At 42.7% G+C, this 24,669-nt stretch overlaps 1 protein-coding gene across 1 annotated transcript; it reads left to right on the forward strand.

Annotated features, from left to right (window-relative positions):
• The first annotated feature begins 1,770 nt into the window (after positions 1-1,770).
• On the forward strand, positions 1,771-23,993 carry NTAQ1 (N-terminal glutamine amidase 1). Its single transcript, XM_001497710.5, has 6 exons — positions 1,771-2,590; positions 12,571-12,670; positions 13,452-13,502; positions 17,266-17,414; positions 18,045-18,169; positions 23,314-23,993. The coding sequence occupies exons 1-6, from the start codon at positions 2,502-2,504 to the stop codon at positions 23,421-23,423; spliced, it is 624 nt and encodes a 207-aa protein (XP_001497760.1). The 5' UTR covers positions 1,771-2,501; the 3' UTR covers positions 23,424-23,993.
• Positions 23,994-24,669: the final 676 nt, after the last annotated feature.

Here is a 24,669-nt window from a genome sequence, read left to right on the forward strand (position 1 = left end):
ACACCACCTGTCTGTCAGTTGTCATACTGTGGCAGCTACATGTTGCTGTGATGCTGAAAGCTATGCTACCAGGATTTCAAATACCAGCAAGGTCACCCGTGGTGGACAGGTTTCAGCAGAGCTTCCAGACTAAGATAGACTAGGAAGAAGGACCTGGCCACCCACTTCTAAAAAAATTGGCCATGAAAACTCTAAGAATAGGAGGGGAGCATTGTCTGATACAGCACCGGAAGGTGAGAGGATGATGCAAAAAGACCAGGAAGGGTTTCACTCTGCTGAACACACGGGCACTAGGAGTAGGAATCGACTCAACAGCACTAACAACAAGAAAATAATGAAATCATATGAATTTTTAAAATATGATATTTTTTCAATTTAAAAAGCAATTCCTATTTGTAAGAGAAAGTTTAAAGCATAAAGAAAGCACATTACGGCAGAGACTGCTGGTTCTTCTGTACTCTGTTCTCTACCGCTTGCCCAGCAGCTCCAGACCATCTCCAGCCTGGGTAAACCAGTGAACTTCTCTGCTATCTGGTAGCCAACCTACACCTTCTCCAACGAGGTCCAAACCCCTTTCATACTTGTCCTTCTTAAGTACTCTTCCTCAGCCTTAAGTACCATATAGAGTTTCTTTGTATCTTACAGCTACACTTTTATCATAGTTAATTCTTGACATTTAACTTCCATTAAGCAAAGTAGAGAAGAGGGGTAAAGGCGAGCTATCACCTTTGGCATGGGCCACCAGTGGTGTGGGAATGCCTTGGGAGGCCTGGAGCCAGCAGGGGCAGAGGGCCTCAGATTGCCTGCGGAGAGTGGAGGCATGGGGGAAAGGGAAAACTCAGTGTGCGACCCTGCTGGCCACAGGTAATTGCGTGCACACCATGAAGGGCTTGCAGAAGGAGTAGGGGCAGGTGGCTGCCTCGAGGTCTCGCGGGACTCTGGTTTCTGTGTCAAGAGGGCTGCAGACAGATGACTGTCAAGCTAAAGCTGCAAGGTCACAGACGGACCATGTCTGGGCTTGTAGCTGGGGCAGACCCTGCTAAATGTTCTCTTGACCACCTCCAATTCCAGAAACTGCAGGAAGCTTCTTCCTCCAGCACACCTTACTGAGAAGGCTTAACATTGTGCTCACTTTAAAGGAGAAATGCTTAAAGGAAATCCACTATTTATCATAGAGCCTATATTGAAGTGTGTATTCAGAGCTGAGGGGCAATAAACTGATAACCGAAGCAAGGATTTATGTTCAGTCTTTAGAACTCATGAGATTGAGAAAATCTGACGGTAGATGGCCTATAAACCAAGCTAAAAATTTCGGTTTTTACAATGGGAAGCGCCCTGATCAGCTCTTTACGACCATTGCAAATACACACAATTCAGAAGGCTATAAAGCACAAAGTGAAAGCCTTCCATACCTTCATTCACCAGAGATATACACTGTTTTAACAGTTTGGTTATCTTTCCTTCTAGATTGCCAGCAAATAAACAAATGCATGATTAACACAAAATGGATACCATGCGGACTCTTTTTTAAACTTTTTTCACTTAGTACATCAAGGAAACTATCTTTCTGAACCAATATATACAATTTTCCTTCTTAAAAAAAATGCTCGAATACGGTGAGATTTGGGGGTGATATGCCTCTCTAAAACCGTCTTGACGCGGACATATTTGGAACCAACCGGCCCCCTCCCTCCTCTTTCCCCAGCTCTCGCAGACTCTCGGCTCCAAGCGCTAAAGCTACGTTTTTCACACACAAGGTTCTCCTATTTCACTCGCAGCAGTCGAGCCTTCGGCGTCTCATCTGGCTCCTCCCCAGCTGGCAACCCGGCCCGGGTTGGAGGAGGGGTCTCAGACTCCTCCGGAAGACTCACGAAGCGCCGTGCAGGGTCCAAGGGCTTAGCAACACCAAGCCCACCCCTGATTGTAACCTCTCGTGTCCCCCAGCTGACCAAACCCTCGCCGTTACCGCGGCCCGCAGCACGCCTGGCCCCGCCGCAGCAGGAACCATCGCGCCGCCCCGCCCCTGACTCCACCCACCTCTCCGGGCTCTGCCTACTCGGAACACGCTTTCCTCCTGGCCCCGGGCTCCGCCCCATGGGAACTCACGCCGCTCACCCCACCCCGGATCCGCCCACTTCGCCCCGGCTCCACCCTTCCGGAACTTGCACCACGCGTCCCGTCCCGGCTCCGCCCACCGGATCCGGCCCCGTCCGCTCGGGGCCGCCCTGGGTCCGCCCGCTCAGCCCCTGGCTCCACCCACTCGGATTTGCACCTCCCGCCGGGGCCCCGCGGGCAGGGAACCTGCGCCGCTCGCCCCGCCCAGGCCCCGCCCGCCCCGTCCCAGGCTCCACCGCCCGGGAACTGCAGCATCGGCCCCCGGCTCCCTCCACGCCGCCCCGACGACGAGCGCGGGCCGCATTACGCCGGCTCCTCCCCCTCTGCCCAGGGGCTGTTCCAGGCGGGTCGTCTCAGGCCGGTACCCCGGCGCAAGCTAGCCCGCCATGGAGGGGGCTGTCCCCACTGCCGCAGCCGCCCACTACCAGCCGGCCAGCCCCCCGCGGGACGCCTGCGTCTACAACAGCTGCTACTGGTGAGCGGGCGCGGGTGCAGCCTCCGCATCTCCCCGGCTCGCTCGGCCGCGGCGTCCAGCCGGGCCCCGCCTCTTCCCGGCCCCTCCCCGGGGTCGCTCGGGGCCTCGACTGGCGAGTTTTGCAGTTTGCGGGGAGGAGGGATCGGGAATGGCAGCCCTCGTCTCTTGAGTAGAGCGTGGGCATTTGGATTGGGGGACGGATTCCCCAGGAACAGTGGGGTCGGTGGTGCATTACTTCTGCCTGGCGCTTTTCGCTTGGACGTTTCTCGGCGGGATCTCAGTGCTTGGGGGCCAGGAAGGGGGATTGGAGGCGAGGGTGGAGGGCAGAGAGCCTTTGGAAATTAACTCCATTGAAGCCTGTGTGGTTGCACATTGATGCGAAGGTCATTTTAATTTTGAGAAAGAATGGGGGCACAGAGATTTTGCAGTAACTTTGCCAGGGTCACCCAGCTAGTAGCAGCCAGGAATCCAGTTTGGGACCTCTTTTACCAGAAACCATGATCTTAACCGCTGTGCTGTCATTTTGATGGCGATTACACTTGCACATCACTTGCTGCATGCCAAGCATTGTAATTCTGAGTGCTTTCTGTAAAATAATTCATTTGAACCACAGGAGCCCCACCGCGGGTAGATAGTGTTGTTCTCTGCAGTTTGAAGATGAGAACACTGAAGCACAGAGGGGTACAAGTAATTTGCCTAAGGACGTAGCTAGTGAGTGAAGGAATGGGGATGTACGTGCAGAGTTTGGCTCTGAGTCCACACGCTGTACCCCTCTTTTAGGCCGCCTGCGTAGCAGAAGCATCACTCCTAACCTTTGTCCTTTTCACTCCCACAGCTGCACTTCCCTTGCCTGAGTAATGACTTCTTCCCCAATTTCCAGTCCCTGCACAAGAAACCTTAGGGCCGGCTGAAACCTCCTTTTCTTCTTTCAGCTGGTCAACAAATCACTGCCACCAAGAGCTTAATATTTGTTCAGCTCCTACTGCATGTGAGGCCTAGTGCCAAGTGCTTCCATCCATGCCTGGGAGACAGGTTCCATGACCATCATTATCCTCATTTTACTAATGAAAAGGCTGAGCCACAGAGTGCCTGTTGTTTGCCCAAGATCACAGATGTAGCAAGTCTTGGTGTTGAAACCAGAACCTCTGCAATGCCTGAGTCCATGCTTCTGCCCTGCCTCTCACCTAAATCCTATTAGCTCTTGTCCATAACGTCCATTCATTATTTTATTCATTCATTCAATAAGTGTTTACTAGGCACTTGGAGTGTGTGATGCATGATTCTAGGCACAAAGGATATAGCTGTGAACAAAATAGATTTCCCTGGTCTGGTAAGATCTCATGGCTCTTAGGTTTTGCAGACAAAAACAGGTAAGCCATGTTTGGGTGGTGTTAAGTGCTGTGAGAACAAATAAAACAAGGTGAGGGATGGTGACTCATACTGTTTCATACAGTCGTGGACAGAATGCATGGGCATGGCTGTGTTCCAGTGAAACTACAGTATTAGGATATTTAAGGAAGACGTTGTTGATAAGGTGATATTTGAACAGAGAGCTGAAGAAAAAGGGTGGGAGCTTTGTGGATATGGGAGGAAGATCATTCCAGGCAGGAGGAGCAGCAGGTGCAAAGGATCTGAGAAGGAAGTGTGCCATGAGTGTTCCAGAACACCAAGGAGGCTGGCACAGTTGGAGTGATTTGGTGGAAGAATGGTGGGAAGTGAATGTCTCTTCAATAGATCTTCTCCTTTTAGTTTCTTCCCTCTCTGGCTGTCAGGGCCTGTTCCAGTCCTTCCTAGCAGGCCTCCCTGTCCAGCTCGCTCCTGTCCCGTCAGGTCTCTAACTTTCGCTGGCTTCACACTGCCCAAAGCTGTTCTAAATTTGAATGTGCTGGAGAATCACCTGGAAGCTTGTAAACCGTGTAGATCTTAGGGTCCCACCTCAGACAGTCTGGATGTGTGAGCAGCGCAGTGCAGGGGCCTGAGTCTGTTCTATCGATTACTTTTCAAGGAATACAGGCATAGACAGTAAAGTCTATCCTGAGCATAGCAGGCCCTCTAAGATCTGGCACTGTCTGTTCCTCCAACCTCATTTTGAACTTGCCTTCTCTGCTCTACCCCAGGGTTTCTCACCCTTGGCTCTGTTGACGTTTTGAGTATGTTAAGTCTTTGTTATGGGGGGCTGTCCTGTATGTGGTAGGATGTGAGGCAGCATCCCTGGCCTCTACTGGTGGCACCTTCCCCCAATCTGTGACAACCAAAAATGTCTCCAGACATTGCCAAATGTCCCCTGGGGGCAAAGTCACCTCTGAGTGAGGACAGTGCTCGCTCTCTCTGAACACATCAGATAGGTACAGTTGTTACTTACTACATTTGTTTTTGTGGGTTCTTCTGACTTGAAATAAATGCCTTCTCTCTGCTTCTGTTAGCTTCTGTCAGATGTTACTAACCTTTAAGACCCAGCTTAATGATAATAGTGGTAGGCAGTATTTGTGTGGCACTGTGTGGTTTGCAGAGCACTCAGATTTGGTTGTAATTGTTTTGTATTTTTCCGGCATTTGTTGGGCACCTGCTGTGTGGCAGGAATCCTCCCCTTCTCTATGCTTCTCTGACCTCAGCCCATCCCCAGTAACCCTTGCAGAATGTTGACCCTAATGCTGCTTTGTTAGCCTTTCTACTATCAAAATAATCAACTGACAGGTTAGGACATTATCATCACACATCCCACTTTTTTTTTTTTTTAACCAGTTACATTGGTGCCAGAACTCACACCAAATCCAGGACTCTTTCTATTCCAACAGTGACTCCTAGCATTTCCAAGAATAAGGCCCTCTTTTTAAAAAAAAAATTTTTTTTTTTTGTAAGATTTTATTTTTTTCCTTTTTCTCCCCAAAGCCCCCCCCCGGTACATAGTTGTATATTCTTCATTGTGGGTCCTTCTAGTTGTGGCATGTGGGACGCTGCCTCAGCGTGGCTTGATGAGCAGTGCCATGTCCGCGCCCAGGATTCGAACCAACGAAACACTGGGCTGCCTACAGCGGAGCGCACGAACTTAACCACTCGGCCACGGGGCCAGCCCCCAAACAATGATTTTTTTTTTTTTATTAAGATTATGATAGATTACAACCTTGTGAGATTTCAGTTGTACATTATTGTTAGTAATGTTGTGGGCACACCACTTCACCCTTTGTGCCCTCCCCCCACCCCCCCTTTTCCCTGGTAACCACCGCGGTTCTCCATGTCTATGTGTTAACTTCCACCTATCAGTGGGGTCATATAGAGTTCGTCTTTCTCTGGCTTATTTCGCTTAACATAATACCCTTCAGGTCCATCCATGTTGGTGCGAATGGAACAATTTGGTCCTTTTTTATGGCTGAGTAGTATTCCATTGTGTATATATACCATATCTTCTTTATCCAGTCGTCAGTTTCTGGGCATTTAGGTTGGTTCCACGTCTTGGCTATTGTAAATAATGCTGCAATGAACATAGGGGTGCATGGGACTCTTGGGATTTCTGATTTCAGGTTCTTAGGATAGATACCCAGTAGTGGGATGGCTGGGTCATAGGGTATTTCTATTTTTAACTTTTTGAGGAATCTCCATACTGTTTTCCATAGTGGCTGTACCAGTTTGCATTCCCACCAACAGTGTATGAGGGTTCCTTTTTCTCTACAACCTCTCCAACATTTGTCACTTTTGGTTTTGGATATTTTGCCAATCTAACGGGTGTAAGGTGATATCTTAGTGTAGTTTTGATTTGCATTTCCCTGATGATTAGGGATGATGAACATCTTTTCGTGTGTCTATTGGCCATACTTATATCTTCTTTGGAGAAATGTCTGTTCATGTCCTCTGCCCATTTTTTGATCAGGTTGTTTGTTTTTTTGTTGTTAAGCTGTGTGAGTTCTTTGTATATTATGAATATTAATCCTTTGTCGGATAAGTAGCTTGTAAATATTTTTTCCCAATTAGTGGGCTGTTTTTTTGTTTCAATCCTGTTTTCCCTTGCTTTGAAGAAACTCTTTAGTCAGATGAAGTCCCATTTGTTTATTCTTTCTATTGTTTCCCCCATCTGAGGAGTTATAGTGTCCGAAAAGATTCTTTTGAAACTGATGTCAAAGAGTGTATTGCCTATATTCTCTTCTAGAAGACTTATTGTTTCAGGCCTAACCTTTAAGTCTTTGATCCATTTTGAGTTTATTTTTGTGAATGGTGAAAAAGAATGATCAATCTTCATTCTTTTACATGTGGCTGTCCAGTTTTCCCAGCACCATTTGTTGAAGAGACTTTCTTTTCTCCATTGTATGCCCTCAGTTCCTTTGTCAAAGATTAGCTGTCCATAGATGTGTGGTTTTATCTCTGGGCTTTCAATTCTGTTCCATTGATCTGTGCACCTGTTTTTGTACCAGTGCCATGCTGTTTTGATCACTGTAGCTTTGTAGTATGTTTTGAAATTGGGGATTGTGATGCCTCCAGCTTTGTTTTTCTTACTTAGGATTGTTTTAGCAATTCGCGGTCTTTTGCTGCCCCATATGAATTTTAGGATTCTTTGTTCAATTTCTGTAAAGAATGTCGTTGGGATTCTGATTGGGATAGCGTTGAATCTGTAGATTGCTTTAGGTAGTATGGACATTTTAACTATGTTTATTCTTCCAATCCATGTTCATGGAATGTCTTTCCATCTCTTTATGTCGTTGTCCATTTCTTTCAAGAAAGTCTTATAGTTTTCATTGTATAAATCTTTCACTTCCTTGGTTAAATTTATCCCAAGGTATTTTATTCTTTTCATTGCGATTGTGAATGGGATTGAGTTCTTGAGTTCTTTTTCTGTTGGTTCATTGTTTGTGTATAGAAATGCTACTGATTTATGTATGTTGATTTTATGCCCTGCAACTTTGCTGTAACTGTTGATTATTTCTAATAGTTTTCCTGTGGATTCTTTGGAGTTTTCTATATATAAGATCATGTCGTCTGCAAACAGCGAGAGTTTTACTTCTTCATTGCCTATTTGGATTCCTTTTATTTCTTTCTCCTGCCTAATTGCTCTGGCTAACACCTCCAGTACTATGTTGAATAGGATTGGTGAAAGTGGGCACCCTTGTCTTGTTCCTGTCCTCAGAGGGATGGCTTTCAGTTTTTGTCCGTTGAGTATGATGTTGGCTGTGGGTTTGTCATATATGGCCTTTATTATGTTGAGGTACTTTCCTTCTATACCCATTTTATTGAGGGTTTTTATCATAAATGGGTGTTGGATCTTGTCGAATGCTTTCTCTGCATCCATTGAGATGATCATGTGGTTTTTGTTTCTCATTTTGTTGATGTAGTGTATCACGTTGATTGACTTGTGAATGTTGAACCATCCCTGTGTCCCTGGTATAAATCCCACTTGATCATGGTGTATAATCTTTTTGATGTATTGCTGTATTCGGTTTGCCAGAATTTTGTTGAGGATTTTTGCATTTATGTTCATCAGTGATATCGGCCTGTAGTTCTCCTTCTTTGTGTTGTCCTTGTCAGGTTTGGGGATCAGAGTGATGTTGGCTTCATAGAATGTGTTGGGGAGTACTCCATCTTCCTCAATTTTCTGGAATAGTTTGAGAAGAATAGGTATTAAATCTTCTTTGAATGTTTGGTAGAATTCTCCAGAGAAGGCCTCTGGTCCTGGACTCTTATTTTTGGGGAGGTTTTTGATTACTGTTTCTATTTCTTTACTTGTGATTGGCCTATTCAGATTCTCCATTTCTTCCTGGTTCAGTTTGGGGAGGTTGTAAGAGTCCAGGAATTTGTCCATTTCTTCCAGGTTGTTCAATTTGTTGGCATATAGTTTTTCATAGTGTTCTCTTATGATCCCATGTATTTCTTTGGTATCTGTTGTGATTTCTCCTCTCTCATTCCTAATTTTATTTATTTGAGATTTCTCTCTTCTTTTCTTGGTGAGTCTGGCCAAGGGTTTGTCAATTTTGTTAATTTTTTCGAAGAACCAACTCTTTGTTTCATTGATCCTTTCTATTGTCTTTTTAGTTTCAATATCATTTATTTCTGCTCTTATTTTTATTATTTCCCTTCTTCTACTGACTCTAGGCTTTGTTTGTTCTTCTTTTTCTAATTCTGTTAGGTGTTGTTTGAGGTTGCTTATGTGAGCTTTTTCTTGTTTAGTGAGGTGAGCCTGTATTGTGATGAATTTCCCTCTTAGGACTGCTTTTGCTGCATCCCAAATGATTTGGTATGACGTGTTCTCATTTTCATTTGTCTCCAGATAATATTTGATTTCTTCTTTAATTTCTTCAATAATCCATTGTTTGTTCGGTAGCGTGTTGTGTAGTCTCCACATTTTTGCACCTTTCTCTGCTTTACTCTCGTAGTTGATTTCTAGTTTCATAGCATTGTGATCAGAAAAGATGCTTGATATCATTTCAACTCTCTTGTATTTATTGATGCTTGCTTTGTTTCCCAGAATATGGTCTGTTCTTGAGAATGTTCCATGCGCACTTGAGAAGAATGTGTAGCCTGCTGTTTTTGGGTGAAGTGTTCTATATATATCTATTAAGTCCATCTGGTCTAATTTTTCATTTAATTCTATAATTTCCTTGTTGATTTTCTGTCTGGATGTTCTGTCCATTGGTGTTAATGGGGTGTTGAGGTCCCCTACTATTATAGTATTGTTGTTGATGTCTCCTTTTAGTTCTGTTAAGAGTTGCTTTACAAATTTTGGTGCTCCTGTGTTGGGTGCGTATATATTTACAAGTGTTATGTCTTCTTGGTGGAGAGTCCCTTTTATCATTATATACTGTCCCTCTTTGTCTTTCTTTACCTGTTTTACTTTGAAGTCTACTTTGTCTGATATTAGTATAGCGACACCTGCTATCTTTTGTTCATTATTAGCTTGGATAATTATTATTGTCTTCCATCCCTCAGTCTGAGTCTGTGTTTGTCTTTGGGGCTGAGGTGTGTTTCCTGGAGGCAGCATATTGTTGGGTCTTGTTCTTTGATCCATCCTGCCACTCTGTGTCTTTTGATTGGAGAGTTCAATCCATTTACATTTAGAGTGATTATTGAAATGTGGGGGCCTACCGCTGCCATTTTATGTCTTGTTTTCTGGTTCTCTTCAATTTCCTTTGTTTCTCGTCCCATGGTTTAGTCTGTTCTGATGTAGAGCTGCTACTCTCTGTTGTTGTCCTTCTACTTATCTCTGTTGCTCTTGGTTTTGTAGTCCCTTTCCTTTTTTTGATTTTTCAGGAATGAGGGTTTTCCTGAGCATTTCTTGAAGAGGAGGTTTGGTGGCAATGAACTCCCTTAATTTTTGTTTCTCTGGGAAAGTTTTTATTTCTCCATCGTATTTGAAGGATATTTTCGCTGGGTAGAGAATTCTTGGCTGTAGGTTTTTGTCCTTCAGATTTTTGAATATATCATTCCACTCTCTTCTAGCCTGTAAAGTTTCTGCTGAGAAGTCTGCTGAAAGCCTGATGGGGATTCCTTTGTAGGTTAATTTCTTCTGCCTGGCTGCCCTTAGTATTCTCTCCTTGTCGTTGACCTTTGCTAGCTTCACTACTATATGTCTTGGGGTTGGTCTACTTGCATTGATAAAGTTTGGAGATCTATTGGCTTCTGTCACATGAAGTTCCATCTCCCTCCCCAGGTTTGGGAAGTTCTCAGCCATTATTTCTTTGAATAGGCTTTCTGCCCCCTTCTCCCTCTCTTCTCCCTCTGGTATACCTATAATCCTTAGGTTGCATCTCCTAATTGCGTCAGATAATTCTCGGAGAGTTTCTTCATTTCTTTTTAGTCTTCGCTCTCTCTTCTCCTCTGCCTGCAGCATTTCTATATTTCTATCTTCCAAACTGCTAATTCTTTCCTCCATATTATCGGTCCTACTGTTCAGTGCGTCTAGATTTAAAAAAAATTTTTTTTTAAAGATTTTATTTTTCCTTTTTCTCCCCAAAGCTCCCCAGTACATAGTTGTGTATTTTTAGTTGTGGGTCCTTCTAGTTGTGGAATGTGGGATGCCGCCTCAGCATGGCTTGATGGGTAGGGCCATGTCCATGCCCAGAATCCGAACTGGCGAATCCCTGGGCCGCCGCAGTGGAGCGTGCGAACTTAACCACTTGGCCATGGGGCTGGCCCCTAACGCCCTCTTTTTATTAACATCAGAAGTTTTGAGATCCTCCTACGTGATGTTAATTGTACTCTTCAAAAAAAAATTGATGATGAAAAGTGACTACAAGTTCAGTAACTCTTATGTTTAAATTTGATTTTTCCCTATGTAACATTCACACATCTTTGAAAAATAATAGGCAAAGTGTGTCCAAGTCACATGTGTCTTCAGCCTCCCCCACCAGTGCTTGGTTCATATGAATTCTCAAACTCTCTGCATTAACTCTGCCCATCCTCGGGATGGGGGGAAGGGGAAAAAACAAGAAGAAACTAGTGACCTATCCCCCTTCCATCTTCCCACATCCCTTAAAATGAATGACTCCCTCCTCTATGCTTTCTCTATGCATCTTTTATGGCCTTCTATGATGCTTGCTTATTTATGGATCTGTGTGTCTCCTCTCTCCGTCTGTGAGGTATAATTTATCATTATGGCCCCTAAGCACTCAGCACTGTGCTTTGTACATCACAGTTGTTGAAGACGTTTGTGGTCAGCTCTCCAAAACATCTATAGGCTGGACAGACAGATGTCTTTGCCAAACTTGGTCTTAGAACATACAGATTGAAAAAATTTTGGCTATTACATGTTATGAAACAGTAAATTTTTGTTACTCCATTCTACATATCCTTTGGAAGTAGTTAGTAGCAATTTTCTGCTGTTACCTCTACCACCCATTTTTCTGTAAGGTTTCTTAAGATATTTTAGAGAAAAACAAAATCATAGGAGAAAAATACGGATGCTCAACCTCGGTACTGTAAGCCTGGTCATACGGAGCATTGAGACAGTAGAGAAGGGCTAGACTTGTGAATTGAAAGTATGTACTCCATAAAATGGTGACAGTCCTCAATGCCTTTCATTGCTTCATTTTTAGGTAGCGTGGTGTAGATGGCTGGAAATTAGGCCTTGACAGATTGAGTTGTGTGTGTGAGCAGAGTGTTGGTGTAGTTTATTTTGAACAAAGGTGCTGTGTGGCTCGTTGGAAAAAGACAGGAACACAGAGGCTGGGCTCTGAACACAGCCAGCACTGACTGTTCTTGCCCACGTGGGAGTGTGTCTGTGGCTACCACTGTGGCTTGGTTTGATCCACTGGGCATCGCTTTACTTAGGTTCTGACCACTGCTTCAGATAACTAAAGGCCTGTCATATAAAAGAGGGATTCATCTGGGGCAGAGCTACAGGAAGCTGGATTTCAGTTCAGTATGAGAGAGAACTTTCTAAAAGTCAGGACCTCCTCCTTACCAGAAGGGTCTGGGGAATCCCACTCCCAGGGGCTCCTTCTGAAAGAATTCCTGGACAGATCACATAACTGCCCCCATCCTTTCCAGCCGGCAGCCCTCCTATCCAAAATACCCATCCTGCCCATTCCTAAGGGGAGTGGGGAACCAATGTTAACTAAGATTTATTGAGTGTTTATAATATGATGTAATTATGCCCATTTTACAAATCAGAAAAGCAGACCCTCAGAGAGGTCACGATGTTCAAAGCTTCTTGCATTTTAAGTGCCTGGGTTGGAATGCCAGCTGTATACCAATAACGGGGCCCAGAGCTTGTAGAATGTTGACATAGCATTGGATCAGTTATCAAATGCCTCCATACGCAAGCACTGCTGGGGGGCATAATGAGCTCTGTGTTTGGAGAGGTGTGCACACACAGTATAGGTAGGGTAACACCTTGTGGGGGATGTTTTAGAGGAGGGTCAAACATTACCCAGTTGTTGGATAAGACCATGTTTGAGGTTTCTTCCAACTTTTTAAGGACATTATCAGTCTTTTGTTCAAATTTGGAAGACAGAGCATTCTTGCTTAATTATATTGACTAAACAATCATTTTATTTCAGTGAAGAAAATATTTGGAAACTCTGTGAATACATCAAAAACCATGACCAGTATCCTTTAGAAGAGTGTTACGCTGTCTTCATATCTAATGAGAGGAAGATGGTAAGTTGGCGAGTGAGTGCAGAAAGAAAACGAGATTTAAGATGATATTAGAAGCTAAATATAACGTGGGTTTAGTACTTTTCTAAAATTGCTTTATAAAATACAGCAACATTGTAAAATTTATTTTTGAGTGAGATTTTTTTTCCTTACGAGGCATAGTTGATTTAGAAGAGTTTAGTTCCTTCCTTGTAGTAAGGAAATAAGTGATGGTGTGTTTACACAGATTAAGTCTGTTTTCTTTACATATTAAGTTAAAGCTTTTTAAGTTGCTTAGATTAGAGTCACGTATCTCGGGTTTGAAGTAAAGATTTCTTTGTCTCTGGAGTTTAGATAGAACTATAGTAAACCTATGTAAAGTATTAAAAAAAGTAAGCCCTTCATATTTTATAGAGCGCTTTTGCAAGCATCATCTCATTTGATCCTAATGGAAACATTGTGAAGTAGGCAAAGTTCAGACAACTGTCTCCGTTTTATGGATGAGGAAGTAGAGACTTAGGGAGGTCCCATGAATAATTAAGCGGGAAAGCAAGCCTTGAACCTGGCAGGCCTGATTCCTAGTCCAGGTCTCTTTCTACTCTCCAAAGAACATCATATAATTAATTTTTGCTCTTTCATTGTTAAGGACATGTGGCAGGATTTGGATTTCTTCTTCTTCACTCATTCTTTCACCTTGGTTGTTGGTTGCTTAGAAATATTTTATTTTTCCTCTCTGTGTTTCTTTAAAGAATGTACTAGTGGTTTAACTGAAGTTGTGGCTTATGAAGTTTATTGTGTTTCATAGATACCTATCTGGAAACAGCAGGCAAGACCTGGAGATGGACCTGTGATCTGGGTAAGATGGTCAATACAGAGAACCTCTGAGGCATTAGTACTTGTAATCCCTGAGTGGTCTTTTTTTTTTTTTTTTTTGAGGAAGATTAGCCCTGAGTTAACATCTGCTGCCAGTTCTCCTCTTTTTGCTGAGGAAGACTGGCCCTGAGCTAACATCCGTACCTGTCTTCCTCCACTTTATACGTGGGACGCCTACCACAGCATGGCTTGCCAAGCAGTGCCATGTCCGCACCCGGGATCCGAACCAGCGAACCCCGGGCCACCAAAGTGGAACGTGTGCACTTAAATGCTGCGCCGCTGGGCTGGACTGCCCGTGTGGTCTTTACGTTTTGGTAAAGCAGAAACGATAGGCCAGTAGAGAAAGGCTATGATGGTTATTAATAAATTGACTTCTTGAGAATAGATGTTATTTGGCCTCAGAGAGAAGCACTTAACAGGCATGCTTTCTTTTAATTTTGACATTATTATAGCAAAGATTTTAAATGGCTGATGTGGCAGATATATTTATGATCCTTTAGACTTTGATCCATTTAGCACTGGAAGGAACTTTAGCGGGATCTAGTCCAGCTGCACATTAGAATTGTCTGGAGACTGTGTTAAGCATACAGCTTTCTGATTTAGTCAATTCAGAGAAGAGTTCAGGAATTACTGTTCTTAGCAAACTGCCAGGTGACATGACTGGAATTTGAAAAACACGGATCTACTCCATCCCCTTCATTTTTCAGGTGAGGAAACAAGCCCAGAAAGGCAGAGCAAGTAGCTCAAGGTCATCTAGCCGATCGGGGCGGGACTAGGTGTCAGGCCTGCGTCCTTTCCAGTCACGTCTATGTCACCCTCACCTGGTCCCCTGAAGAACGGAATTGTTTATGCTAATAAACACGAAGATCAAGAAAAAGAAAAACTCCATTCATGATTATGTAACAGACGTCTAGTTTTGGATAGTTATTTAAAATAAGATCATCTGAATTGCCTTCATTCATTTATTTCATATATATTTATTGAGAGCCTGTTACATGCCAGGCACAAAATAGACTCAAATCTCTGGCCTCATGGAGCTCACGTTCCCGCTTCCTTCACCAGCAGCTGATCTGCTCTAGCATTAAAGCCCAAATCCAGCAGTGTTGGGTTAGGAGCGAGGGCTCGGAGTCAGCAGACTGGGGTTAAGTGCCAGGCCTCCATTGCACTGAGTGAACTGGACATATTATTTTCCCTCTTGCTTCAGTGTCCTCCACTGGTCCGTGGGGTTGAGGGCTTAACTGAAAGAATGCTTTTGAAGCATTACCCTGGTATCTGGTGTGGTGTCAGGTCCTGGTGCTCGAGAGGTGTTAGCTATTATTGTTAGCAATGCCACGGAACCCCTGTTGCAGACTGTCCGTCTGCCCTAGAAGTCATCCCCAGTGCTGCCACTCAGCTGATTTTGAGTCATGGCCTTGCTTCCTGTCTTAGGGAAAGGACGTGTGGTCATGTCCCCCTTACACGACATCTCATGGCAGCTCAGGGTGGGGAATCCTGTTGCAGGAAGTCTCCCCGTGCCCCCTGGTGGATTTATCCGTGCCTCACTGCTGTCCTCTTGTAGGAAATGGGTAGGCCCCCTGGAGTGTGTAGAGAAACCAAACCCCAAGGAGCAGATCACCTTCTAGCTGGGCATCCCTTCCCCCAGCCCCCGGTCTTTCCCTGGCAATTGGGCGAGCCCTGTACCCAGCTCAGAGAGTGAGGCTGCTGCTTAAATCTGCGTTCCTTGGCTCCACATTTGCACTAGGAAGGCAATTCCTAGTCATCAGCCGTCTGGTATGTAGGAATATGGACCTGAACTAACCAGCAGGTTGCAGGTATTCACTGTTAATGCCTTTTCACAAGTCATATCTTCTTTCTGGAAAGCTCTCCCTTCAGCAATGGCTGCCCTTCCTCAGTGAAACTCTTCTTGGCAGTTGGGCCTCCATTCCCTCTGTTTCTTGGTTGGCTTTTAGAAAGACCACACATTTACATAAATAATCTCATTAATTCTCCCAGTAACACTCTGAGGTAAACACTGCAGTTATCTCCATTTTATAAAAGAGGAAACTGAGGCTGGTAGGTAGAAGGGCTGAGGTTTGAAGCAGGCTCCCCGACTTCAGGATTCCCTTACCTGCATGTTCTCTGCCTCCTTATTCTGTCTCATCATCGTGCTGTCTGGCAACAATTCTTCCATGTCCCACTCACTTCTCTGGGATTTCCTTGAGGGTCAGGACTTATCTTTCTCATCTTCATATCTGTGTTTCAACAGAAGAGTTTCCCACAAATAATAGAGAGTATGTACTTCAGAAAAACTGTACTATGAGGTAGAAGATGTCAAGAGAGAAAGAGATTTTGGGTAAGGCAGAGACTACTTCTGGCTGGGGGTGGGAGAAGTCAAAAATGGACTCGGGGGGAGAAAGCATTTGAGCCGGAGCTCAAGTGATGGACGTGGGGAGAGAGGTGGAGACGGTTGCTGCGGATGGAGGGGAGTAATGTGAACAAGCCCAGGGGAAGAGAATTGTGGACTCTTACAGGGGGAGCAGCTCTTGGTTTATTTATCTAGAGAGTAGGCTGCATTACGAGGAGTACAGGGAAAAAGCATCCATTTCTGAGGCTGTTTCTGCTTTACTAAGATAGAATTGGAGCCAAAGGAAGCACTTCAGGCTCTAATGGTGCACCATGGCCAGTCGCAATTAATTATCTTCCCCACCTCACAGGGTCAAATGAAATAACATTTGAGAAAGTGCTTTGTAAGCTCCCAAGCACTAGAAATGTAAGACGGTGTTACTAGTGTACTAATGTGATTGAACTTTTTCTCTCTCACTGCTGTTCCCTCTGAGAGCGTTTGTCTTCTGAGGAACTCAAAGCACCAGCCTGCCCTCGTGCCCCTTGATAACCTCCCTCACATCCCTCCCGGCAGTGCCCAGTGTCTGGGAGTGAGAGTGGGAATTCCCATAGGCACTGTGCCTGAGCTGTGTGGGAGAAGTTCTCTTTATCCATCTTCCTTGATGGTTATGGATTAGGGCTTGGCTGATTTAAAAAAAAAAAAAAAGTAGAAAACCAAGCTTTTTCTTTCTTTTAATTACAAATGTAGTATAAAACAAGAAATTAAAGTCCTTCTTCCCCTCTCCTTGCTAACCTTAAGCAGTTCCATTTGTTAATAATTTGCAAGATATCCTTGCAGACTTTCCCTCTGTATTCATATGCATGCAAATGTATTTCTGAAGGCACGTGTGTGTCTTTATATACACAAAGCTTTTTAAAAATAATGTATAATACATATCCTGCAGATGCTTTTTCCTTCCAGCTGTATAATATGGACCTTTTTCTATTTTCCACATAAATTTATCTAATTGTTTTTAGCAGCTGCACAGTATTCCATCATATTCCCACATCGTGGCTTATTAACTATTCCCTTCTTGGTGGGTTTTTGTTGTTTCTGTATTTTCACTATTATAAACAATGCTGCAGAGATTTTCTTTACATGCGTATGGCCATTTTCTGTAGGATAGATTCCTAGACGTAAAATTGCTGGGTCAAGGGGTATACATTATTAATGTATATGAACATTTCCACTTTTTAGTTAACTGTTCCCTGTCACTAGACATTTGATCTGATTTCAGTGTTTTGTGTTTGTTTTATTTTGGTGTCATAAGGAGGGCTGTGTTAGCCTTGTTTCCCTTTTTCATGATATATATGCGTTATTACTGTAATGTTGGAATTCACCGTCATAAAGTATCTTGGCTAATTTCAGCAACTTTGACTTCTAGGATTACCATGTTGTCTTGCTTCATGTTTCAAGTGGAGGACAGAGCTTCATTTACGATCTCGACACCGTCCTGCCATTTCCCTGTCCCTTTGACATTTACGTAGAAGACGCCTTTAAGTCTGATGAGGACATCCATCCACAGTTTAGAAGGTGAGGAAATTCAGGGTGGATTTTCCTACTTTCTGGAGTCATACTTTGACAAGTACACAGAGTTTGTTTGTTTTTGCATTTCTTTCGTAAAGATCACTTGTCTTGGCATCACCATTGAATTGATACTTGAAAATGACTACCCAGATAATTCAAAACATTTTAAAGTTGTAAAAGTTGTCCACTGTATAAATGGTTGGCAGTCTTTTAAAAATTTGTGTGATACGATCCCAGACATTTTCTTAAAGTCATTTTGGGGATTTTCTTGTACTCTTGTTTTTGGGAGTGTGGGCGGGCGGGGTGGGGTGGGGGAGCTGAATGCCTTATGATGCCAAAATTTTGAGGGCTGTGATGGCAGCACCTGAAAATTATGCTCTTTGCTCCTGATACATAATTGAGTAAATAAAGGGAACCAGATATCTTTCTGTGCCTTTGTAGTTTTGGATTTCAGCTGATCATTTCTCGTGGCTTCTTTGACAGGTAATAAAGCTGCATGTATATTCGTGTATTACTAATAGTAAAAATGCCCACGTAGTTTTGTGCATGTCCTAGAGAATGAATCTGTATAAAAATTGAGTTAGAATTTCAATTGTGATACCTCCCTGATATAAATGAATGTTGATGTATCTGCAGGAAATTTAGAGTGATCCGTGCAGATTCATATTTGAAGAACTTTGCTTCTGACCGTTCTCACATGAAAGATTCCAGTGGGAACTGGAGAGAACCTCCTCCGTCCTATCCGTGCATTGAAACTGGAGGTGAGCCAAAGATGTCCGGTCACTGTGCAGCTCAGCTTTTCCCCTTCACCAAAGACAAAAATGGCATTATTCTTTTACTAAAACTCTCTGAGTAGAAGGAGGGAAGTGGGAGTATAGTTCTGTTTGTTTATTAGATTCAGAAAAGGAGGTACAGAGAGCAGGACTGGAGGCTCAAGAACCCGTGGGAGAGGAGAGGTGATAAGGAGCAGAACCACGGCACTTGCTGGAGTGTTGGTTGTACCTACTGCTGGGACACTGGACTTCAGGAGATCTGCGTGTTTGTGTCATTTAACAGTGGGGCTTGTAGCACCCTCCTGTGGTAGGGTTTCACATTACGGTGAAAGAAATCCCCAGTGCAGCCTTGTGATGTGTGACATGTCATTTCACTGGCTCTGTAATAAAATCTGCATGAGAGGGAGGTGAGAGCCAGCGGATTTTATGGTACCGCTCATCTCAGTTATGTGCTTTTAGGCATCAGGCCAATTAATAATTTCTTGAGATTTAAGTTGATAAAGCATTCTTCGCCCTATTGCTATTGTTTGGCCTTCACATGAGTTTGGAACATTATTTATGATTGTAAGTACTTCACAGCCTTGCCATTTGTTGGTGAGATCATCCCATCTCATGGACGATACTGTCTAAGTGAAAGTGCTCTGTGAGCTGTGCAACATGTCCGAAAAATAGGACAGCCATATTCAGAGTTCAGCAAGGAAGAAAGTGAAAAATATATTTGGCATATTCGAAGGGAGTGAACACTAAAAGAGGATGCAAACTGATTTTTGAGGCTTTCCGTGAAAAGCTCTTGTAAGTTTAACATTTATATTGGAATTGCTTTTTGGTCCACCAGCCTGCTTCCCAGCCTCAGCGTTAGTAATGGGATAGCTCGTAGGTTAGGAGGCGGTTTGATGGGTCTACCTCTGAGTTTTGGACAACTGGCTGTACAGCGCGTGGTCTGGAACAATGCACCCTGGGCAGCTCCCCATTTCTCTTTTGGACATGAGCACTAATGCAGAGCCTAGTGCATAGTTGGCATTCAGTAAACACCACGTCAGCCATGATCCTATTTGAGTCATCCCTTTGGGTTTTGATGACTGGTACCCAGTAGGTGCCGTTTTGTGCCAGGCTTTCTGCCAGCCCCTTTACATATGAGTTTGATTTAGTTTTCACCACAGCTCAACGGGGCAAGCTTTCCTTTCCACATTTGATAGAAGGTGGAAGTCATGAAGGATCAGCCCTTTGCCAAAGGGGCACAGCTAGAAAGTGGCAGGTCAGGTAGCACACGGTGCTTGAGGAGGGGTTTCTATGGGGAAAACAATGTCTTTTTTTGCCACATGTGTGATCAGTTCATCGGCGGCCCTCTGAACTTGGGGTTGAAACTAAAAGAAGTCTGCTCTGACTGTGGGGTAAACATGTTGGTTTCTCATGTAATAATTTAACCACATTGTATTGTTCTTTCATGTGGTAAATTCGTTACTTCAAGCCCTGTATTTATCAAAGGAATCCATTCAAAGTTAGGATAAGTGGGAATTACTGTTCGCTAATTAGTAGTGTTTTATTAAAAAAAAAGAAAAAAATGGTTCAAGAAAACGTCAAACTTTAAATTAACACGTGTTTTAGATATTTTACTAGCCGCTTTACTCAGTCCCCTGCATTTAGTTATGGGATTGACTTTTATGACTTAAAATTTAGTATATTTGATGTGTTATGCATTAAGATTAAGCCTATTCACTTACTAATTTTGGGGGCCATTTGTCTGTAGGACCACTGTTTTCAATTCAGCATTTAATGTATTTTAAAGAAAGGAACTCATTTTTTTTTTCTTGATAAGAAGGAAGCTTAGATTTCCAATTGTACAGCCTTGCCCTAAAGACTCAGTTCCAGCATCAGCTACCCATGGCTCAGTTTTTAAGGACATTTCCCAAGTCTTAGACTGAATTACAGAGTACACCAAATTTGTCCCTCCTCTTTCTGAGCCCCTGCTGCCTCTTGTCTGCATATACCACTCATCTTCTTGCCCTCAGATGTGTTACAGTAACATTGGCTAATTTGTGCTGAGCTCAATGACTAGTTTCATGTAAATAGAAATGTGATTGTGCCTCTTGGGGAGGTTATAGGCAAATGCTTATTTGTTATACATATATATGCATTTTTAAATTTTTATTTTGTTTTTGTGCCTTGATCTTTTTAAGTAATGAATGCCTGCAGATAGTAATCATTTTTTATTTAATTATATTTAGAAGTCCTAGAAAACCAATACTATTGTATTTCAGAAGTTGAGGTTTCCTTTAGCAATTTGTTAAACGTTTTAGCCGACTTACATCCTGCTTATGTGGAGTCTGGCATCTACCCAGGTAAGCAAGAACTTCCGCCCACCTCTCCTTGGTGGTGTCTGTCTCTCCTTTGTTTCCAGTTTCTTGGTCATCCTGCATCCCCAGCTCTCTGATGACTACAACAAAAGTTCTGGTTTTGCCGATTAGCTTTTTTTGTTTAAGGGTGGTAGTGACTGTTCTAGTTTTCTATGTCCTAAGTGCCTACCTTTCTTTTTGAAAGATATTTTTGTTGGGTAATGAATGCTGGCTTCACATGGTTTTTCTTTCAGTTCTTTAGCTCTTTTATCACTAGTTGTCAGCGATTTAATTATGATGGACTGTAGTGTAGTTTTCTTTAGGCTTATTCCACTTGAGGTTTGTTAAAATTCTTAGATTAGTGGATTTATAGTTTTCGTCAAATTTGGAAACATTTGGCCATTATTTTCTGACTCACCCCTCTCTTTTTTTTATTCTTATCCTTCAGCTACACGTATGTTGAATGGCTTGATATTACTCCTATAGGTCAATGATGTTCTGTTCATATTTTTCAGACTTTTTCTGTATGTGCTTCATTTTGAATAGTTCTTTTGTCTGTAAATTCATTGATCTTTTCTTCTGCATTAACTAATTTGCTGTTAATCCCATCCAGTGCATTTTTTTCATTTTACATATTTTATTTTTAATCTCCAGAAATTCCGTTTGGGGCTTATTTACTATCTTCCATTTCTCTCTTCCTCGCGCTCATGTTTTACTCTACTCTTCTGAACATATGGAACCTACAGTATTTATGCTGGTCCTTGTCTGCTAGTTCCATTATCTCTGTCATTTCGGTCTGTTTCTGTTGATTGATTTGGGTCATATTTTCCTGTTTCTTTGTATGATTTGTGATATTTGGTTAGATGCTGGACGTTGTGAATTTTACATTGTCAGTTTCTGGATCTTGAAGTGCTTTTTAAAAATGGTGTTGGATTTTCTTCTGGCGGGCAGTTAAATTAGTTGGAGTCAGTTGGATCCCTTCGAGGCTGCTGTTAAGCATCTTGAGTGCAGGTTGAGAGCAGCCTTCCACTAATTCAGCCCCACTCCTCTGGCATGACCCATCTGAGGACTCTACCAAATGCCTGTGTGTTAGGAATTCTCTCCACCCTCACTGGTGGGGACTGTGGAAGTTCTGGGGGTTATTAGACCAGCTACTTCCTGGTGTTTCTTTCCCTGGCCTTGTGAGATCAGTACTTAGCTAAAGACGGGTGTGTGTGTGCGCGTGCGTGGGGTGGGTCCCCTCTGGTCTCTGGAACTCTCTCTGCACAGCTCCCTCTTCTGATACTCTCCTTCCCCAGATCTAGCTGCCTGGGCCCTCCTGGACTTCCACCTCTGTCTTCTCACCTCAGGGAGACTGCCCGGCTGTTTGTGTTCCCCGCTCTATGCTGTGCTCTGGAAATGGCCTGGGGCAGCAAGCTGGAGTGATCCGAGGGCTCTCTCGCTTGTTTCTACTTCCTCAGGAGTCATGGTCGGATGCTGCCCATTGTCCAGTGTCTGGAAACAGTTGCTTCATGTATATTGTCCAGTTTTCTGGTAGATTACAGTGGAAGTACACTTCCCATAACAGTTCTTTGATGGGCAGAAGCAGAAATCTGTACACACCTAAAAAATTTTTTAGTACGGAAAATTTAAATCCTTTGCAAAACCAGACACAATAGTATATCAGACTTTCAACAGTTATCAGCTCCTGGCCAGTCGATTTATTTATATCTCATCCACTTTCCCCCTTCTCGTGTTACTTTGATAGCAAAGCAAATCCCAGATATTATGTCCTTTCAAGTCTAAATATTTCAGTATGACTCTCTAAAATACAAGAATTTCTTATTAAAAAAAATATGACCACAATACTATTACTACATCTACAAATTAACAGTAATTCTTTAAAATTATTTTATATCTTTCTAGTCAGCGTTCAGATTCACAGTTATCTCACAAAGTCATAATCTTTTTTCATCCAGTTTGCTTATTTGAATCAGGGTCCAAATAAAATCCCCAGATTGTGCTTGGTTGGTATGTCTCTTAAGAATCTTTTTTAATGTGCAGATTCCTTGTCCATCTCTTTGTTTTTTTCTTGTAATTTATTTCTTGAAGAAACTGAGCCTAGGAGAAATAGTCTGAATTTTGCTGATTGTATCTTTTTTGTATCCTCTGAATTTCCTCTGTAAATTGGCAGTTGAGTCCTATAAACTGGCAGTATGATTATTCATGCATGTTTTCACTTAACTTTTTATTTTGAAATAATTTTAGCATCTAGAAAATTTGCTAAAACAGTACAGAGAGTTCCTATACACCTTTACTCAGATTCCCCTAACATTACATGTTATATAACCATAGTGTAATTATTAAAACCAAGAAAATAATATAATTGATACAAAAATATTGACGTAATACTATTGATACAATATTAACTTGTAGACCTTAATTAAATTTTGGAAGTTTTCCTACTGATTTCTTTTTTCTGGTCTAGAATCTAGCCCAGGATATTACATTTAGTTGTCATGTCTCCTCAGTCTCTTTCAATCTGTGACAATTCCTTTTTTTTCCTTTTCATTTATAACTTTGACACTTTTGAAGAGTACTGGTCAGTTATCTTGTAGAGGACCCCTCAGTTTGGGTTTGTGCGATGTTTTGTCCTGATTAGATTAAGGTTATGCCTTTGAGACAAGAAATACCACAGAGGTGATGTTGAACTCTTATCTATTTGAATAATTTTCCTTACTTTTCGTCTTCTGGGTTGTTTTATTGCTGTTAAACCAAAATTATGCTTTCAGTGAACATTTCTCTCGTGTCCTTTTTTAGATTCCAAAATGAACCTGAATGATTTCATCAGCATGGATCCTGAGGTAGGGTGGGGAGCTGTCTACTCCCTGTCTGAATTTGTGCATCGGTTCGGCAGTCAGAACTACTGACATCTGGATATAGAAGCGTGGAGAAATTCTAGGACATGAACCATCCATCCCTTTGTTGGGACAACAAACATAATGGTACCTTTGGCTTCGAATTATGTTTTCCTGTTCTAGTTCAGTTGAGTTGAAACATGGGTGAACAGAAAATAAATAAAAACTTTTTGTTGATATGTCAGGTTAAAACTTGACGTAGTGTGTGTTTGCTAAGGTACTCCTATGGCTCATTTGTTAAACCCTGTGATGACTTACGCAGTAATTGCTTTTGTTATGATAGATGCGTGGACTTTGTGTCTGTTCTGGGTGTTTCGTTCTCTCCAGCTACACTGTAAGCTCCTTGAGGGTGAGGCTGTGGCTCACGGCTCTGTGAATCTCATGCCCGTTATAAAAGTGCACGTTAAATATTTGCTAGCGGTTGTGCTGCTGTCTGAAGAGGGCTGCTAACTGAGCTGAATCAGCAATAAGTACTAGTCTTTTTGGACTATTATGTTCTTTAAAAAGATTGCAGCCCCCTCAGGCTTGAGTGTTATTTGGCCTATTTATATATGTTTTTAAAATAAAATTGATGTAAAATTCGTTTTGTTTTGAAGATTTTGTGTCACTCTTGATGATCTGAGATACCCAAGAATGTCTTCAATTGCAGATGGGAACCGTGGCTCTAAAATACATTTATCAACTTTCCTTCTTGAAGATGAAATTTTGGGAATTTGCCTTTATTCATATAATTCCAAATAAAAGATGTTTGGCATTATATAGCACTAGCTCTCATTCATGTCTTCATGATCCTAGTTGTAAAAATGAGCAATTTTGGGGGCTGGCTCATGGCGTAGTGGTTAAGTTCAGTGCACTCTGCTTCAGCAGTCAGGGTTCGTGGGTTCAGATCCCGGGTGCAGACCTACACCACTTGTCAGCCATGCTGTGGCAGCAAGCCACATACGAAATAGAGGAAGATTGGTACAGATGTTTTCCACATCCTCTCCCACATTTGTTATTTTTTGTCTTGGTAATTATAGCCATACTAATGGATGTAGGGTGATATCTTACTGTATTTTTATTTGCATTTCCCTAGTAATTAGTGATGTTGAACATCTTTTCATGTGCCTGTTGGCCATCTGTATATCTTCTATGGAAAAATGTCTGTTCCCATCCTCTGCTCATTTTTCGGTCAGATTGTTTGTGTTTTTTGTTGTTGAGTTGCAACAACATGGATGTCCACCCACAGCCCCCAACTCCCAGACCCCTAGCTTAGCAG

The sequence above is a fragment of the Equus caballus genome, chromosome 9 (assembly GCF_041296265.1).
Source record: "Equus caballus isolate H_3958 breed thoroughbred chromosome 9, TB-T2T, whole genome shotgun sequence".
Classification (NCBI taxonomy): Eukaryota; Metazoa; Chordata; class Mammalia; order Perissodactyla; family Equidae; genus Equus; species Equus caballus.